This window comes from Seriola aureovittata, chromosome 13 (assembly GCF_021018895.1).
Source record: "Seriola aureovittata isolate HTS-2021-v1 ecotype China chromosome 13, ASM2101889v1, whole genome shotgun sequence".
Classification (NCBI taxonomy): Eukaryota; Metazoa; Chordata; class Actinopteri; order Carangiformes; family Carangidae; genus Seriola; species Seriola aureovittata.
The window spans coordinates 10537016-10556673 of NC_079376.1; the positions used below are offsets into that span (position 1 = coordinate 10537016).

At 45.8% G+C, this 19658-nt stretch overlaps 1 protein-coding gene across 5 annotated transcripts in view; it reads right to left on the reverse strand.

Annotated features, from left to right (window-relative positions):
- The window catches only part of meis2a (Meis homeobox 2a), an 81921-nt gene that overhangs the window by 41133 nt on the left and 21130 nt on the right, over positions 1-19658 (reverse strand). For 4 of the 5 annotated variants that reach the window (XM_056392901.1, XM_056392902.1, XM_056392898.1 and 1 more), the window contains exon 8: positions 5961-6106. In XM_056392901.1, the coding sequence (XP_056248876.1) occupies positions 5961-6106 (146 nt within the window). The remainder of the gene's footprint in view (positions 1-5960; positions 6107-19658) is intronic. The other variant, XM_056392899.1, reaches the window with a different exon arrangement.

Below are 19658 nucleotides of genomic sequence, written 5' to 3' on the forward strand. Positions count from 1 at the left end.
GCAGCCCGTCATATAATTATACAGCCTGTGAAAATGGGAAGTCACCGGATCCCCCTTCTAAACTTTCAGTCAGTTTTCTGCACTCTCCTTCTATATATATATATATATATATATATTTAAAAAACCATCTTGTTGACATGTAGGGGCACTTTGTTCATGAGTACTGACAAGGAAGGTGCAATCCTTGTGTAAAATAAAGAATTTTTTGAGTATCATATCACAGTAATGTCTGCGAGTTTGCATTTGAGTGCCTTTCCCTGTGGGGTCTGTCCATGCTGTGGCAGCCCCTCTGTGGAGGAACAGATGGCAGACTGAGGTGGCTTGTGTCTGTTTACCAGGGTGGCTGAGCAGCCAGCATAAGAAGACAGTGACTAGACAATAGCTAGGCACCAAACCTCAATGCCCCCCCCCCCCCCCCTCCAACTGCCCCCCCAACCAAAGATCTCCTCCACAGTCATTATCAGTGACTTTCAATGACTCCTGTGCTTAACATCACCAAACTACCCTGTCATATTGTCTCTAACGTCTGTTTCGCAAACACACACACACACACACACACAAAGCAGTGGGTATTGTCACAAAAGTAATGTGATGACTCTTTTTCCTGCGTCTCCCACTGATAGTCACACATTTGGGCAGTGGCTGTGAACCAAACTGTCGCCTGGGTTGCTACGGGTGACTGGAGAGCTGACTTTTGGGCTCCGAGGCAAACGAGCACATGACAGATTAGTGTGTGGGCCTCCTCCAGGCTTCCACCTCTGTGACCCTTAGGAGCCCCCTCTTTACCCCCTCCTCACCCTTGCTCTTGCCCCTAAACCCCCCCTCCCAGCTTCTCCTTTGTCTCCACCGTCTCTTCATCCAAACTCACACAACAACCTAAGGAGGTGGAAAGCAAACAGATTTTGAATGTGCATGACTGAAACACTGACTAAAGTAACTTTTTTACAACATTTCTGACTTTTAAAAGAGTTTCTTCTTTTTTGTTTGTTATATGCAGCCCTATTAACCAAACACAAATACATGTAAAATCCAAACGAATCAACAACGTAGTTACTTACACTACATGACAAGTGAGTGAACTAAGCATGAATACAGTTTTTTAAAGTGTTGTGCCATGTAAACTGGAATATGGAATAAACAGCTCTCAGCAGTTCAATGTAAAAGGAGGAAGGGCTTGGTATTTCAAACTGTTTGCAGATGTGTGTCTCCACCAGTTAAATGCTGCTTGTACTGGAACAACACACAAGGATTAGAAGGACTAGAGGAGCTTAAACAAAACTGGGGATACTACAGGGCTGACTGTTTAGTCTACACAAACAACATGCCCTCTCTTTTCGAGGGACGGACTTGGACACTTGTTTATCGTACGGGACAAACATCCGTTGTCAGGGTTCGGCCTTGCTTGCGCCCATGTCTTGTGAATGACCCTAGCTGGCTCTTTTATGTGCGTCTATAAAGGGCGGCCGAGAGAGCAGCTCCCATAGGAGGGCTCGACCTGACGATGACACCCTGTTGCCATGGAGACTAATGCTATGTTAGGCTTGGATTGGGAGTGGAGGTGGAGGTGGCGGCGGCGGGGGTAGCCACCGTCACTAGTGTATCTAATGATGTTTGCAGCACAATGCACTCATCTCTGCACAAAGTGTGATGTGCCCTCACTCTGGTTAACGCTTGTACCAACAGGGTCCATGTTGCCGTCATGGTGTCTTTTGAGCTCGGCTATGAGTGTAAGAACACATGAACAGAGCATGATAATTTTCCTATTATCAGTTCAGTCAAAAAGCTGTTTATGAGTCAGTACATTGGTGTTACACTGAGAAGGACGTATTGTATTAATAACTATATTTGAATACCATCAATTATACGGAAACATTTCTCATCTGAACACACATTTCAACTGCTCACAGTCCAAGGACTTTCCAAATGACTGAGGGATATATCACTTCCCTTTCAAGGAGCCCAGGGGACCAATACACCTGGCTTAGCAGCTTAACAGCATTTCCCCAAACACCCAAGCCGAAGGGTGGCCCAGAACAAAACCTGAGACGCTTGATGCTTGAGAGGGCTACCTACTTACTCATCTGACTGACCACTCTCCACTCTCCCTCTCTCACTCGATCCCTCCCTCCCTCCCTCCCTCCTTTTTGGCTCACACATAACACACGTGTGCAAACTCCTCAACTGGCGCGGTTTGCTCCTGAGGTCCCCTATTTATTTTCATAGGTGTTTGAGGGTTTACACTAGTCAAAAGACAAGGCCAGAGCCCAGAGTGGTATCTTTGTATCTGAGTGCTTCCTGTTTTCATTGCGAGGCCGACCCTTGTCTTTACAGGGGTGAGCAAGGGCTAGCAGGGGGCTAGCAGGGGGTGAGAGGGAAGGAAGGCCAGGGGCGCCAAGGGGCTAATTGCAGATTTTAGAGTTTGCTTTTGCCAAACAAAAGGGCATCACCTTTTGCAACAATAAGAAAAAACTCCCATCGCTGCCTCTCTATTACTCTGCAACCCCCCCCCCTCCTCTCTCATCCTTTCTTTTATGCTTTCTTACCTCACCTCTGTCTACCTCTCCAACTCCGACTCCCTCTCCTGAATTCTGTAGTCCATGCTTTTGAAGTGCAGGAGAACATTTTACCCCTAACAGTGAAGTTTACCTTTCTGATAACATAATCTCCCTGTAGTATTGAAAAGCTTATACCAACACTCTGGGATTTCCCTTCCACTAATGTGGCTGGAAGACATCCAGAAACTCATGGAGAGGGAGGGGCGGGGGTATTAGAGAAAGAGAAGGAGTGGGTGGGAGGATAGAAGGAGGGAGCGGAGAGACAGTTTGACCCTCTTCTGCCAGCTAACACCAGCTGATCTGCCCAGCCGTTTGCCAATTACATATGGGGCATTTAAAGCTGCCAGATCACATGCTCTCTAGCGCATGTGCATATGGCCTCAACATAAAAGAGGTCAGGGTTATCGCAACTTCTCCACAGCGTAACTGTGGAGTCTTTGCATATTTTTTGTGAGATGTTCATGGCACCGAAAACCGTATCTCGCCCTCAGGTGGACTGTGGAGTTTATGGTAAATACGAAGTGAAATTATTTTCTATATGTGATGGTCCCGAAGAAAACCATCCCTGTGATCTCTGTCAAGAGAGTGTGAGGTCAGAGTAAGGCGAGGGAGGTTGGGAGGGGAGAGGGAGAGGGCAATTTTGTTATACTGAATCCAAAAGCCAACAGTTGTTACTATTGGCCTGTGTTGTTTTTCTGTGTCTGAAGGGGGGTCCTATCCTTTTGAGCTTTTCAGAGGATGTGACAAAGGCTGGATGTTGAGAACATATGTAGAGAGACCCCTGCGGCTCATGGAAGAGGAGCTCCATGCTGGCCCCGCGGTTTGAGAAAATACAAGGCCGCTCCTTTCACTCCTCACCTCTCAGTTAATGAATGCGTGAATGGCAGAATGCCGCTATAGGCCATTCAGGGGCCAAAGTCCCCAAGAATTCACCCTTGCACAAACGCATCCAGCAATGGCAAATACATTTGCTTAACAAATTAAAAGAAAGGAGAATGGCTAATGGGCGTGTGTGTGTGTTTGTGTGTGTGTGTGTGTGTGTGTGTGTGGTTGTGAGAGAGATGGCGACAGAGAGAGAGTGAGAGAGTTTATGGGTGGGAGAATTGGATGGTGAGAAGAGAAGGGGGATAATTCAATTAGTCCTCTTCCTCAGTAGAGAAATGAAGGCAGGTTAAAAGGGAGGGATTATTATTAGTACAAGACTGGCCAGGGCTATACACAAAAGAAACAAATAAAGATTGGAGAGAACATCTACAAGCAGGGGATGTGATAAAGGAGAGGGTCGCAGAAAAAGAGGGCCTTGAAAGCTCCTCTCTCTCTGAATTAACCAGCTCCCTGAAAAATGCGCCTGTGCCCATCAGCGGGCTTCCCCTCCTCCTTTCTTTTCCACTCTTTCAATTCAATTTTAAAACAATTCTAAAGAAAATTGTTGGCAACTCTTCCAAACGCTCTGTATGCGTCACTCTGTCTTTCTCTCTGCAGCTTTTGCAGAGTGGTGGAGGGTGGGGGTCGGCGGGGGTGCTGAAGCAGTGTGTGGCTTTCACCAGGAAAGATGCCAAATCATGAGAAAATTTCTAGTCTAAACTCACATAAGGTGTGTTTATGTGCATGTGAATATGAACATACAGTATGTTCTGCTTAAATAAAACATTTAGCCTTTTTTGTTTGTCCCCTTCATACACAAAGTATTCTACTCCCAGCTCAGGGGAGGAAAAAGACCTGAAGCAAAAAAAAAAAAAAAAGAAAGAAAGAAAAAAGAATTGCTCTCAAATAATAATAATAATAATAAAAAAAAAAAAAGTTCTGCCTTCCTCCCGCCCTCAGCCTCTGAATGAAGCTTGGTGTGTACGTTTTGGTGAGAGGTCTCCAGTCAGGGAGCAATGGAGCTGTGAACAGCTGTGAAGTCATTTTGATAATGATGAGAATAATAAGCATGCAGACTGGCGTGGTGGAGCCGCTAAGGCCTGCGAGGCTCGGGGCTTTGCTGTTGCAGCTTCACTGCTCCTGAATAGATAAAAGTGATTAAAGCACTCCTGATTATCCCTGACCAATATGTAATGGATTTACAGCCCTTTCAATTAGGCCGTATTTGCTGGCCACTCATTACTTGGGCTTTTGGTTAGATAATCAGGGTACAGGGGCTTTGGGCAGGGAGTGGGCACTGTTAGTTGGGTGTGGGGTGGGGAGGGGGTACAGGGTGCACAGGGGGCACCTGACCCTCTTAAAATGTGCGGATGATCCGTAAGGCTGAAGCTCTAAACTAAGTCACCTCTACTTTCTCTCTCTCTTCTTTTACTTCTCCCTTCCCCCCACATTGTCCCTCCATCTCTGGGACAGGGAGCCACGTGCTCAGAGAGCAGCTTATGTGTCCTGGCGTGGCCACCTCCTCCTGAAATCTGACCTGCATTGCAAAATCAATACAGCCTGATGTTCTGATAATGTCCTGACATTAGGGGAAGGTTGGGGGGGGGGGGGGGGGGGGGGGCATGTGGTCCATCCCCTAATACTTGACACAAACAGACAGACAGAAAACAGCTGAGCAGCGAGGATTTCATTATTTTGCCAGGTAAATTTGAATTACTGCGGCATCTGAGTATTTAATCTGAGCCGTGTAGCATCACTGTGGTCTGACTGAACTTTTTGGCAAACAAACCATTTCCTTTCACCTATGCAGCAGAAATACATGAGCAGTCACCATCTCCGTCTCAAATATAAACTATAGTGTGTCACCAAATCAGCAGGATTAGACCTGAGTAGATTACAGTTTCACTCATTCCAATGAAAACACTGCAAGTTTCAAGGTATGCCGTATCTGTATGTTTACAGTTGTGTGCCCATAACCATCTATAGATCTTCAAAAGCATTACTGTAAAAAAACAAAATAAAATAAAAAAATTCAAGTGATCAGGTATAGAAGTGTAAGAAATCAGCGTACTCAGTCTAAGTCTTAACACGTCTTTACACACACAGTCATTCTCCGGTAACTACCACTGTTAATCTGTCTTAATCTGCCCCAGAAAATCTTCAAGCCAAGCAAACAGCACATCTCATATTGGAGTAAATGTCATGGATTGTTGGGCCAGCTCCCTCTTACTGCGCTGAGCAGAGTAAACAGTCCAAACTGATTAGATTGACCTGGTCACTGTGTCCCTCTGACAGGTGGCAGACAGGTGAGCATCACAACGCTGCCGTCACTCACTCCCTCGCTCAGTAACGACGGTGTGACAGCTGTGTGTGTGTCTGTGTGTGTGTGTGTGTGTGTGTGTGTGTGTCTGTGTGCCTTTGCATGTTTTTTGTTTTTTTTTAGTCTGTGCGTGTCTGTGTCTGTGTTTTGTTTCTACCTGGGTTGTTTATATACACGTGTATCTCCAAAAAAAAAAAAGACAAAGTAACGAATGTGCTTACCGTGAGATGCTGGAACAGCCACGCCCTCATGATGTTAGTGGCCACCTTGGGGAAAATGCCACGCTTTTTCTGCCTCTTCTTATCCTTGTCTGGATCATCGTCATCCCCTGTGCCAGGCGATGCAACGCTGTTGTCTAAGCCATCTCCTGGACGGAAACCAAACCCAGGGTTAAATAACATCCCAGACCACATCACTGACTCAGAATACAATACAAAAAGAAAAATCCAGATCTAAAAACTCTCAAAGCTGAAACACAAGCACAGACGGTCAAAGCTGAGTTTAAGGCTTATGAAAGATGGATAAACGGACAAATACCACGGATACCTACGAAGGAATTCAAAAGCACTGCACTGAGGCTGAGAGAATTACCGCAGCGAAGCCAGTGTTATGTGGTGAAGATATGGAGGTAGGGGGATTTAAATGGCCTTAGATGAAGGCCTGTACAGAGAGTGAGGGGTTTTGCTCAGAGGCCTAGCAGAGTCGTTCTATACCCCAGAGCACTGGAGAGGGGAATAGGGGTTAATGACTCCAATGTTATGGTTGGACACTGAAACACTAAGTTCCTCATTCCAGTTCTACAGTAGGAGGAGGAGGAGGAGGAGGAGGAGGAGGAGAGAGCAAAAGAAAGGACAAGGAGGCTTCAAGTACAGTAGAGGCTCGGACTCATGTCATTAATTCAATTAAATTTGCATGCTTGACATAATGTAGAGCATTTTTTTTTTTTTTCATCTTTTGAAGAGAGCCGAAGGGGACAGCAAGGAGTTATGCAGACATGTACAGTAATACACTGTCATGAATTCACATTGCGTGCACAGACACACACACACACTCGCATACAAACAAAACTCAAAGGAGCTGATAATTTGTGGCATACAGTTGAGACGCACGAGTATTAAAGTAGGGATGTGATTTGGGGTGGTTCATTGTTGCACTTCAATGCACATAATGGACTCGTCTGCTTCTCCCCCTACCCCCCCCCCCCCCCCCCCCCCCCCCCTCGCTCCATCCCAAACCCTGACTCTCTTAGTCCTCCTCTCCGACTCCCTTCCCTTGCAGCAACCCCTCCCCATTCCGCCACAAGATTAGCATGACAGGCCAGCGGCGGCTTCGTCTGCATTAATGTCCGTCAGTGTTTGATTTCAAGAGGAAAACATGCATATATACCCCGGCACGATTTCTCCTTTAAATCGAAGTTTCCATCTTTGTCCCTTGCCTTTTTCTTCTTCCCCGGCATTAATTGTGCATTAGCAAAAATGATTTACTTTTAACAGTCATAGTTATTTTTTCTTGCCCCCGGGCACAAATGCCTTGAAAGCCTTCCTTGAGGGCATCTAAATTATGTATCTGAAAAACTCCTCCACTAAGGCAGAGAAGGACCCTGACGTTCTCAAAATTCAGACTCGCATGTCCTCCTGTTTTTGGGGAGGCATCAATCACAACCACCTATACAAGCCTTAATCTTGCATAAATATTTGAACTAATAACATTAAAAAAGGGGAAAGAAAAAGGATCCGACTGGTGGCGTAATCAAATGCAAAATAAATGAAGAATACAAGGACAGCAGGGGCCCTCACTTGGAACTACTTTACCCACTTTCTTTTTCTTTTTCCTCCCCCTTGTTTGTCCCTCTCTTTTTTCCTCTCCCTCTGTCTTTCTTTTCTGTCTGTGCACAGTGTTTTCCTTCCACATCATTAGTGCGGAGCCACACGAAAGAGGAAAACAGAGAAGTGCCGACTTTGCGCTCCCTGTGTGAAGTTAAAGAAGCAACAGCCCTTCTGAAGGACATATGGGAATGGGGACACAAACTAGGGGGTGTTGTAATTGTAGAATGGGCATTCATTAGTGGCAAATGCCGTAAATCCCAGGCTAAGTACGAATCCTTGTTCAGGAAAGCCTAAAACAATAAACTTTGGTCTGGCCGTAGCCTTCCCTGACTGTGAGGGGGCTTCCTGAGAAATGCGACCCAGACGGAAGTCAATGTCAAACTCCCCCAGTTTGCTTCCAAACTTCAGTAACAACACAACTAGTGAGCTGTGAATCTTAACCACCCTCCCCTTGTTCCGCTGCTTTTGAGCCTCACTGAATAATGTTGATACACAGTTTGGTTGTTTGTTTGTGTGCCGCTAGGTTTTGTGTTGATTTTCGAGCTACTCTCCAAATCCCTCTCCCGCTGTGAGCAGTCAGGCTCATCCAATGGAACCACACAGTGGCCAAAAGGCTGGCAGATTAATTTTATTGACGTTTCCATTTTCACTGCAATGCGATAGCCTCCCCCCTGGCCAGGGCCAGAGCGACCCGTGCGTATTTACAGACTGACCTGTCACTTCATTACCCAGCATGCTCGCTGCCTCCTGCCCTAGCCCGCGAGGGTGAAACCAGACTCCAAGGCTTTCAGCTCCTCTCTCCCTCTGTCTTTCTCTCACATGTACATGGATACTGTCATGTGTGCACAGATCAGACATGTGGCATTCAAGCCTTCATGCTGAGCACAGTATTAATAGTTGTTTTTGACTTACTATACACATGGAGAAATATGTGTTATCTAAATAGAGAATGAATGAAAATCAAGTGTGGACAGAAGTTGAAAAAGAAAGACAGAAACAAAGAAAGAAAGAAGAGGAACAAAAAGAAGCAGGAGGAAGAAAGGACGGAGTAGAAAAAGAATAAAGAAGACCCAACTTGCACAACCTCATTACATCTAAAGGAGAGCTGGTGCTTTGCATCCACCCCCACTCCTTTCTTATGAGCGAGAGAAGGAACGCTGCAGGGCAAATTGTCCCAAACGCTAATGGCTTCTGACTGTTCCCTGGCAACTCTGCCATTCTAACCTGTGTGGATGTGCACTCTGAAAAAAATGGGGAAAGGAAAAAAAAAAGTGCAGGGCAGAGCAGGGGGAAGCGTCCCATCATCTGGCCATGTGACACAGATGGGGGTTGGCTATTAGGAGGCAGCCGAAAGGCCTAGGGGAGCCGAGGTGCTGGAGTGTAGCCCCAGGCACTTTTGGAAAAGCAGCGCCCTTGGAGACGGAAAAAAAAGACAGCCTCCCTCTCTCCCCACTCTCTTTCTGTCTTCCCTCACTTTCTTCCTCTCTCCTACCCCCCCCTTACCCACTCTATCAATATCTTGACTTAAAGTGCTTGCAATGAAAGTTTGTGCACATTTTCATATCCACAGAAACCGAGAAGATGTAATCAGGCAAGATGGAAGACAATGACCGGACGCAATGAGGGTGAGGGAGCGAATGAGCGCGCTAGCAAACAAACAAGCACAAGTCCAAGAGCGCATTACACTCACATACATTCTCCCTCTCTCATCACCAGTGGGTGGTTATTAAAAATGCATTCAGATATATCTCCCTGTGAGTAAATTGGTCTCAGGGCTGAGCTCATTAACGGGTTGGGAAAGGACTGTAAACACACTGCAACTCTGCTTATCTAATGTTGGCACATTCAGGGTTGCTTCAGGTTTTCTTGCACAAAAAAAAAAATTGGTTTAGCACAAAGTGTCCTACAGTCTCTGCTGAGAGTAAGGGGGACTTCAGGGGAGTCCTAATGACTCGAGAGATCATGCTTTATGTCTAGGAGGCACGCTGCCCCGGAGGGAGCCACTAAGGTCTAGTCAGCCCTGGAAGCATTATGGATATAACCGTGAGTAACACACACTGCAGCTCTATCAGTACACCAAGAATGCGCTCCCTCTGCTGCTCTATCATTCCGATATACCCCATGCATGAATGAATAATGACTTGTCAATAGCTGGAATACACATTCAAACCCAGTCTTGGTTAGTTATCAAATAACACTCCAGACTTATTGGTCCCTATACTATTAATACACCTACTGAAGAGCCTCAAGACAAGCTTTAGATGTTGTGTGTGTATTATTCTAAAGGCCGTGCAGTGATTTTGAACTGGGAGGCCCCGGCGTTTGTTTCAGGGTAATGAAGCAGGAGTGTAGAGGCAGTGGCTTATGGAAGCTGTGGTTAAAGTGACTAATTACAACAGACCCCCCACGCCCCCGTCAACCCAAACTAGTGAGATTGTTCACCCAAGCTCGCCCCAAATCAGGAGAAGAGAGAAACTCATGAGGACAACTCGGAATAGTAGATGGAGAACAGAAGCTGAGAAGTTTGCTATAGCAGGAGCTCTCTCGGGCCTCCTCTACCTTAGCACACCATAGTGACCAGGCCCTCCAACCCTCCCTCCGACACCCTCCTATTACACCACCTCTAGCCCTGCAGGCTTGGCCGCAGAGAATGAAGAGAAAAGAAGAGGGGGATTTAGAGCCTCCCTTTTCCCTCTTTTTCTCCTCAACTTTTCAGCCAACATAAGCGGCGTTTAGCACATTCAGTCCCCCCAAATGGCAGCGAATGAGAGAAGCAGTGGGGGCTCCTCTTTTGTCCGTCTGGTTACCCCTTTTATTTACTCTGGATTTACGAAGGGGTCTTTGCTGGCTCCAGGAGCACATGCTCTTGACGCACACACAGTCTCTCTCACATACACACATACACAAACACGTCGAGGCTCTATTCACACTAGTGGAATGGCCGGCCCTCTGTTGCTCTGTGCCGACTGGGGATTACAGGTCTTCTGGCTATAACCACATGCTAGCAATATGCTTCGTACTCACATAACATACAACACAGATGAGCGTTAACGAGTAGAACATAATCCCTTTAATGATAAAACACACACTCCAGCGTCCAATTTCTAACATTAAGTAACCCATCAGTGTGTTTTGTGTGTCTTTGTGTGACCGCACACCATATGGTTTACTGCGCTCATTCAGATCCATACAGTAGATGAGGGCCCTAAACGGAACTGTTTTAGTGTGCACCACTGCAGCCAGTGTTTTACGCTGATTATTTCCTGATCTGTGCTTAAACAAGCAGCAGCCCCTTGCACTCGACCATAAAACAACAGCTTAGTAAACAGCAAGCATGCTGACAAATTGGTAGCGCTCAGGCCGGAGTCATTAACAGCCCTAAAACCTGTCAGAGCAATTACAACAAACTCTCTCCTTCAGCAAGTCTCCCTGCCAAACTCAGATGTCACTACCCGCCTTCCCCTTTACCGCCCCCCTCTTACCACCAGGACACTGGCTAAAGGTGACGGAGAAAAAGACTACCACTTTTGCCTCTCTTCTTCCAATAGCCATGACACCCCAGAGAAATGAGGACAAACCTCCATCTCAAACACAGCTGTATCTGCATCCTGGGTGCTACGACTGAGTGGTTCCTTTTGCATGAGAAGTAATGTGTAGTTGTCTCCCCCCAAAAACACATCATTAAGTGTTCCCTTAAATGAAGTGGAATAAGAGCTTCTAATTAGATGGGTTTTTTCTACGTGTGGGGAAGCGAGGCAGTCAGGCAGTAAGAAAGGCAGGGAGGGAAGGAAGGAGGGAGGTGGGGGGGGGGGGTAGTTGCTCAACAACTCCTATACCTCTCCTCCTCTCTCCCTTCTCCGCCCCTTCTCTAAGCCCCCTAACCCTGCCATCAGGCAGATATCTCTCTGTCATCCCTGGAATGCTGGAGATAACTATCGCCTCTCCACTGATACAAGGCCTCTCTCCTCTCACAGGCACAGTGCTGACCCCACTGTGCACATCCCTACCATAGAGGGCAAGGTTGAAGTGGAGGCAGCAGAGACAAAGAGAGGGGAGGGGTGAGGGTGTAGGATTGGAGGTAAAACTTGTTTTTAACAGCCAGTTAGGCTATTTTACCTTTTAACCTAAAATATGGGCTGGAGCAAAGCCACCCTCCCCTTTCAGCTTCTCCCCTGGAGCCAAAGAAGAGTAGTTCATCCAGAAAGCAGAGGGAGGAAGGGGGGGCAGGCTGCCTGGTTACTGCCTTTTCTCCAGAGTCACTGCCTAGAACTCTATTGGTCTTTTCACAAGATTATCATCTGCCAAGAACTTAAAAATTTAGCACTGGGTGCACAAAGTGTGCACATTATCAAAGGCTTTGGACTGAGCTAATTACTGGTACGCTTAACCTGCCACCTGTGACAACAATTATCTTATTATATCATAAATTGGGACTTTGAGGCTAACACAGTGATTTGTTTGCACCCCCTGGGATCTTGATTGTTCTAATACTTTCGTCCGGTTTTGCACATTTTCACGTGCATATGGACACACAGGAAAGTGCTACTTTTACACACACATGTATGTATAAAGGAAGGTATGTCAGCTGAGGCAGGACTCTGCTGTCCAAAGGGGGGCTTTATTTGAGGAGGAAAAAAGATCCAAAGAAAAGAGATGGAATAAAGATGTATAAAAGAAAGGAGGCAGGCTCTTGCAGATGTCAGGACCCAATTTGCATGAATGGCAAAGGGCTAAATTGCAGGGGATGGGGGGAGCTACCCTCCACCCCCACACCCCAGCTCTTTTTGGGGGGAACTAAAAGGGAGTTGTGATGCCCATGACTGCCCCTCACTCAGCAGACAGAGATCGGTGGCTAATGAAGGGCTTTGGGTCTCCACCAGACATTTCACACTCTCTGCCTCCGTGATAACTCCGCCCCGCTCTGCCTGCACTCCAGCCCTGCCGGAGAAACTGCCGCTGCTCTTCCCTTAGATTCCAAATCGAATGGGGCTAATTGGTCTCACAGGTAATCTCGCTTCATCCCTTGTTTCTTAATAAACAAATTTACAAACCTGCCAAAGTAAAAGTCCAAACCTTTCTTCTGTCTACCTAGACGGTGTCCTTCTGTCTTCCCTTACCAAACAAGGCACAATGGAGCTATTCTTAGTGGTTAAAACTAAATATATTGATACTACTCCCTCTATAATTTATCATTGTTAAGATAGAGCACAGGGCTGGGTGCGCACAGTGAAGCACACCTAAATCCTAAGGTTTGATGCTGCATTAAATATTAAAGAATAGGTATTTCCCAAAAGCAAGTGGGGCTACGCCGAATTAAAACAAGCATGATCATTAGTAAAACAAGCTGCTTCCACACTATTTTGCTTCCTAAAAATTGCTTTGTTGCTCTATGGAATGATAATGTAGTGAAAGCAAGAAATAAAGAGACGGAGCAAAAGAAAACAAAGAGTTGGAGAGCGTACAGATGCATCATATGGATCCATCTGCTAGAGAAGAAATGGCTTTATAATCCCCGTTAGGAGCTATTGTATATCAAAGTCTTCCACCTAAACCACCAGAAAGAGCAGCTGCGCGCAGGTTGCCAGGTACAACAGAGCGTGGCTTCGTGATTCGGAACAGCTTACACTGTTTGAGGCAATGTATTATAACAGCATCAGCAGTGATTCTCTACCCTCAATTACAATTTAAAACCAAACAAACAAACTCACTGTTTTTCATACTGAGGGAGGAGGAAGCCTTGGATTTATTACAGACATCTTTGCCGCACCTGATGGACAGTGGCATCAAAGAGTTTACCAGAGATGGCGGTTTCTACAAGGAGCTGAAGGGGTGGGGGTGGTGGTGGAGGGGTTGGTAGAGTAAATGGATTAAAAGGTTTATAAATCAACAAGTCAACCATCAGATTGTAGCCTCTGCTCAGCAGCCCTCTCATCAGACAAATGCCATGAAGTTTTTTTTTTTTTTTTTTTTTCTCCTCGCTCTCTCTCTCTCTCTTTTTTTTTTCACACAAATGTCCTGGAGGCAGGGAACAAAGCGAGCAGAACTGATTACTGCACTGTTGCCCCGCTCCGCCAGTCTAAACTCTGTTTGGCTTCCTAATGAGCTCACTAAAAACCCAATTCATCACCCATAACCCCTTCTCAACCTGCCTTGAAATCCCCCATTATGGGGAGTCAAGGACAGTCCGTTTACAGGCTTTGGGCTAGGGTCAAGGGCTGTGAAGGGTGGATGGCAGGGGCCGAGGCAACAGTGCGGCCAAGGTTATTTTGGCACAAGGGATACTTCCTATGTGGCTAGTCTGTCCACGAGTATCTAAACGTGCTCACCATACGACATTGATTTCCTTCAAACCAATCTTTCCCTTTGATTGCAACGCTCCATTGGTTTTATACATTAAAAAAATATATTTGTTTTTACAATTTGAGCATGCATGGGTTGTTTTTTGGGGTTTTTTTTTTTACGCCCAACACGACCTCCCCCTTCCCTTATGCCCCTCCCCCTCTTTCGCAACACCAGCGGTGTCCCAGACTGAGCGGAGGAATGTCCGGCTTGATGGCTGCAGCAGCGGGAATGTCCCGTTCCAGTCAGCTTTCGCACCAGAGATTTCAAGTTTAATACCCCTTCGTCCCATCCCCGCAAAGACAGGAATTTGGTGGGAAGGGAATGTAGCAGCATGGGGGGGTGGGGGGAGTCAGAGAGTGGAGTACAGTTGGTCTATTAAGGATGGAGTGAGGGGCAACGGAAGTGGGCAAGAGTAAAAACGAGAGAATATTGTAGGTAGATGACAACCTGAGAAGGTAGGAAATGGGATGAAAAAGAAAGGAAGGAAAATATCTTGATGAGGAGGAGGAGGTGTAGGATAGGAGATGTGTGTCGGTTGGAAGAGGAGGGGGGGTACAGAAACGGTGGAGGAGGAGGACAGAAAAAGGGTTGGGGGAAACTCCCACAGTTCCTCATTACATAGAGTTGAAATGAGCCTCCTGACACCTGAGCTGTAACCAAGAGATTACAGAATTGATGAATCCTTGGTTTAAAATGCAGCTGTTTTATTCTGCTTTAGTAATTAATTCTTTTTCCGATAGTATATTGATTAAGCGTAGACCCTGATAAAGTTCAAACTGAGAGAGATCCCTCCAGGGCTTTGCCTTGGCCTGCTCTGGAGAGTCAATGAAAACTTCCTCCCTCCACCTGCATCTCTCTCTCTCTCTGTCAGCGCAGTTTACCCTCATAAATTAGTCAGATCTGTGAGGAGTGTGGATCTTGCTCAGTTGATACTTGCTTTGTCTGCCCTCTTGCTGATACACTTCCCTGTTATTTTTATACTACCACACCTACACAAACGTAGATGCCCTTACTGAGGAGCCCATGTTACACAAGTCACCAAAACATCAATTTGCAACGGTTTTTCTTCTTTTTTTTTTTTCTGGCATACTGAGATGATACATGCACTCATGGATACAGCTCTTTCACCTAGCTGCTGATCCCTCCGCTTCCTTCTCCCTCCTCCCTCCGCTCTCATTCGCACCCTAACAGGGAATCATAGCATACAGAACGAGAGCATCTCCTTTCACAAAACTACTCTTTCATTCTTTTTATCGCTGCATTTTTTTTCCATACAGCTGTGAGTGAAAAGTCTGATCAACAGAGGGTAGAGGAGGTCTCTCCGGGGAGCCAACTAGCAGAGAAATCAGATACAGCTTTACAAGAGAGTCAGCCGCTCATGTCTTGTCAAGACCCCTCACCTACCGGCTCCTTTACAAGTCAATAACCAGGGCCCAGTGTCCTCCACTGGGCCTTGGCACACATTCACCTCTTTCTATAGGAAGCAGAGGCGGGGGAGAGCCCACAGTTCTGGATTCCATAGTGTAATGCTTAATGCTTCATTATTCTGTATGATATCATGGAAATAATGTTGCATTTCTACTACGAAAATGCTCCTGGTATACATTTCCACAGTCCTAGCTGTGATGAGGCACTACATCACCACATTTATGCCCAGTGCACAACATGGAGTCCTCTGACATTGCTGTAATGCATAGTGACAAATAATTGGTGATGCCATGAAGACAGAAGAGCCAGTTGAAAGCCTTTTTCAATATTAAAAACTAATGAAAGAGTGAATGAATTATGAAGGAAGAAGGGAAAAAATATAATTAGAAGTGGAAGTAGTGCTTAATACATTTACTCGAGACTATTTCCTTTCATTAATGGGACTGCAGCATGCAGAGAGGGGGTTTTGACGAGGCTAGTATTGACTGTCCGCCCTGCTCCTTAAGGTAAATCCAGCAGGTCATTTCATTAAGGCCCAATTCCATGGCGCTAATTTTGATTTTAGGGGCTTGACAGCTGTTGGCAGTGGAAATTGCTATGGCAAGAACAGTGAGAGAGGAGCCTATTACTGCTGTGAAAAATACAAATTGCAAAGCCTTGGTTCAAATTACTGCCACTCTGCCTCGCTGACCCACCAAAACTCGTATTTCATCACACTGCTGGACCTTACCTTTTGATTAGCAGCATGAAAAGGGGGAGTAAGAACACACAGCAATCTATTTTGGAATAAAGGTGCAATTTGACAAAACAAATGTACGAAAAAACACACATGCCTGTTGACAATGATGTTCAGTAATTCCAAAAATAAGAGCACCTTTATAATGTAATGATATGCAAAAGCCTTGCAGTAACTTAATTCAAAAGTTAGGTCAAGCTTTATATGTGGTGCATTGAGGCTGTACACTGTGTTGTTGTTGTATTGGACTTTATTGCATTCAAATATGTTCCTATAGTTTTTTATATCCATCTCATTTACAAATGGATATATGGACACCACAAACAATAACACCACAAATTACAGCCTTGAAAACTAGAAAAGACTAGAATCTGTCTTCTGTTTTCGCCACTCAATGCAATATTGTTTTTGTTTTTAATTTTCTAAAAGACATTTTCAATCTTCCCTCATAATAAAAGCTGCTGTTGGTTGGTCTAGCAGTGTGATGGACCTGACTCACAATGTGAGCTCTTAATCGCCTCGCCTTGCAAGTTAATATGCAGCATTAAAGTTCCAGAAGGAAGAAAAAAAGGCTCTTCCTCTGATGCTATTAATTAGCAGTGCTCTATAGCTCTATAGCTCTCAGCTTTTTGAAGCTCTCCATCTCCTTTTGTTTCACCCTCTCTTTCTTTTTTTTCTTTTTTTTGTGCGGCCTTCGTTATTGACTTTTCAATTTTCCCCTCACATCCACCCCCTGCACCAGCAGTAGCACCAGTGCTTCTGCGGCAGTGCCCAGCCCAACAATACCCCCAAGCCCACTCTCCGAGACGCTGGCTGGGGAGCCCTGAAAGCTGGGCCAGCCCTACAGCTCCCACCAGCCCACCACTCACTCCCCGCGAGACCAAAATCAAAGAGAGAGGCCCTTAAAATATAACCATGGGTATAATGAGGGTGCTCCAAAGAACAATAAGCATATACACCAAAGCAGAGAGGAGAGTAGGAGTACAAAAGAAAGAGAGAGGAAACTATAGGAATGCTGGCCTGAAAGTGTTCTTGAGAAGTGAACAACAGAGAGTGGATGAGAAACAAAACCGTATGATACTGTGCTGCGGGAGAGAGGCCAAAGGGCCACAGCCAGTGGTGATGGTAGCCGGGGCCACGCATCTATCCAACCACGTATCTGAACCCAAAACAACAAGGGGGTCTGCCGCATGCCTCTGGAGCCGAAGGAAGCCGAAGGGAGCCAAAGGGAGCACGACTAATTTCTGCACAACAATAGGCCTGGATGGGCGCCCACACAATGGCAGGTGCTTTGAATAGCAGCAGGGCCCTTGCAGCAGGGATCTTCTCCTCTCTCACTCCGAGGGGCTTGGGCTCTGGCTTGTGTAACCTCTCATTTTCAACCGGGCTTCCTTTTGACTCATAAAGGATGAAAATGATCTCATGGGGGGCCAAAGGAGTAAGAGACAGCCAGGCCTGTGAGGCACAATTCACACCAAGTCCATCTGTGTTTTCTGTAGTTATTATCCACCTCCTATTTCCTTCTCGCCGTCTTTTTCTCCGTCTCTCTTGCTTTTTCTTATCACTCTTTTCTCTCCTTCCAATTCTCTCCATGTTTTTTTTTTTTTTTTCCACCTCATTCTCATTTTTCTTTCATCGACTGTTTGTGTGTTGTGTTGTTGTTTTCTGTAGAGGTTGTGTTTGTTGTGCTGCTGCTGGGCTGTCCTGTAGGCCATGATGCAGTGGTAAAGGCAGTTTTCCCCCCACCTTAAGAGCATTCTTTCCGGGGTCACAAGGTCAGGCTTCACAGATGTCTCCTGCAGACACTCAGTTGTCTAAGGACTGCATCCCTGGGAGTAAGCATTTGTACTAAACAATGCAGCTTTTCCCCCCTCACTTTGGAAAATGTTAAATGTTTTTTCTTTTTTTGTCTCACTTTTTTCTACACTCTCTGTTTTCATTGTTTTGTTTTTCAATGAAGCTATAGAGTGAGAGCAATTTTTCCAAGGTGGAGGTTTTTGTGTTTACATAATGAAAGAAAGCGCTGGTTATCACAAGATAGTACTGCTTTCTGGCTGCTTTCATTCTTTTAAACACTCCCCGTCTCCCTAAGTTTCCTCCAATTGTTCTAATGGGGCCTTAGTCATCCCTGCCTGATGGCAGAGGGAAAGATGCTTTTAAAGGTCTTTTTCTTTGCTCAGTTTGTGTTGCCAGGAGAGAAAAATGAAAACATGTAGTAGGCTAACTGTCCTGAAATACACACTGAGAGACAGATACAAGAAGCCCTTGAGTAAGCAGGGCAGAAGCCAAACAAAGAGCGACCCTAAATGAACAGAAAGGCAATATTTGAACTAGAACATCTCTGTGTAGCCTCAATCTCAACAAAAATTGTAGAGAACAGAATTCCTGAGCCAAACGGCTTTCATTAAAGGGAAATCAGCTTCTGCTTTTTTAGGGGGCGGAGGGTAACACTGGTAAAAAGAGAAGAGATTGCAGCATTTAACATGCAAGTTCTGCCTCAGAACATGGAAAAGTGTGTAATTGGAACAACATTTTCAAAATCCAGGCACTGAGCTACGCTTGTATATCTCACTCCTTTTCATCTCGCTTTCCCTTGTTCCTTTTTCTCTTCCTTCGTTTGATATGGTGCTCTCGCTTCCCCCTCCAAACATCTCCTCTGTATTCTGCAAATTGATAACCCTCTAAATGAATTATGGTAAATGCATAATGAAGGTTTTCTCAGCTTCAGCCCTGCAGCCAGCCAGGATGGAGCATCTCGTTTGGCATGTTTGATTCGTTTTGTTGCGCATTTAGCCCCAGTGTTCCTTCAGAGTGTTCACTGCTTGGGGCATGTAAATAAGAAATTATCCTTGCTGACTAACATGGCTAATACCTCCTCTGGGGTAATCAAAAATTATTAGACGCTCTCTACCAATAAACATTAGGGCTCATGGCACTAACCACTGTCAAATCGCTCACCTCCGCCTGCTCCCCAATAGCCATAAAATGGGTGAACAAAAGTGATCAGGTGTGGAAAAAGCACTCTGGATACATGGAAACCGAGAGACCGCGGGACTGCTATTATGCCTAAAAAAGCAGCCCTTAGCTTTAAGAGTCATTAAAGCATGTACTAGAGTGGGAATCAGACTAGAAAATGAGCTTATCTTGCATAATGCCCTCAAAAGCTTTGCATAAACGTGAAAGATGTGCGCGTGAAAATCAGCAGCAGAGAGGAAGAACTCGGATTGTAACACACTTCCTTTATCATCCTCCCACTCTCTTGGACGGTGGCAGCATGGTTAAAGCACTACCTGTAGGGTATAGCTGCTCTGCTCAGTTCCAAATATGCTTCAGTGTGTAAGCCCTGGTTTACACAAATGGAAAACCACACAGCAAGTGAACGCGCCACGGCTGCCCATGCTAAGCCATTCTACCCAACCGCGTGCTGTCTTTTGGGAGGGACCGTCGCTGGGATGTGGGGTTCGGACATTAGGGGGAGGAGAATTGGGAGGGTGGGGGTGGTGGAAGAGATTAAAGAGCCAAGGGAGGCAGAAGAAAGGAAAGAAAGTAAAAGAGCACAAGGCCCATTGGTCAAACACAAAGGGGCA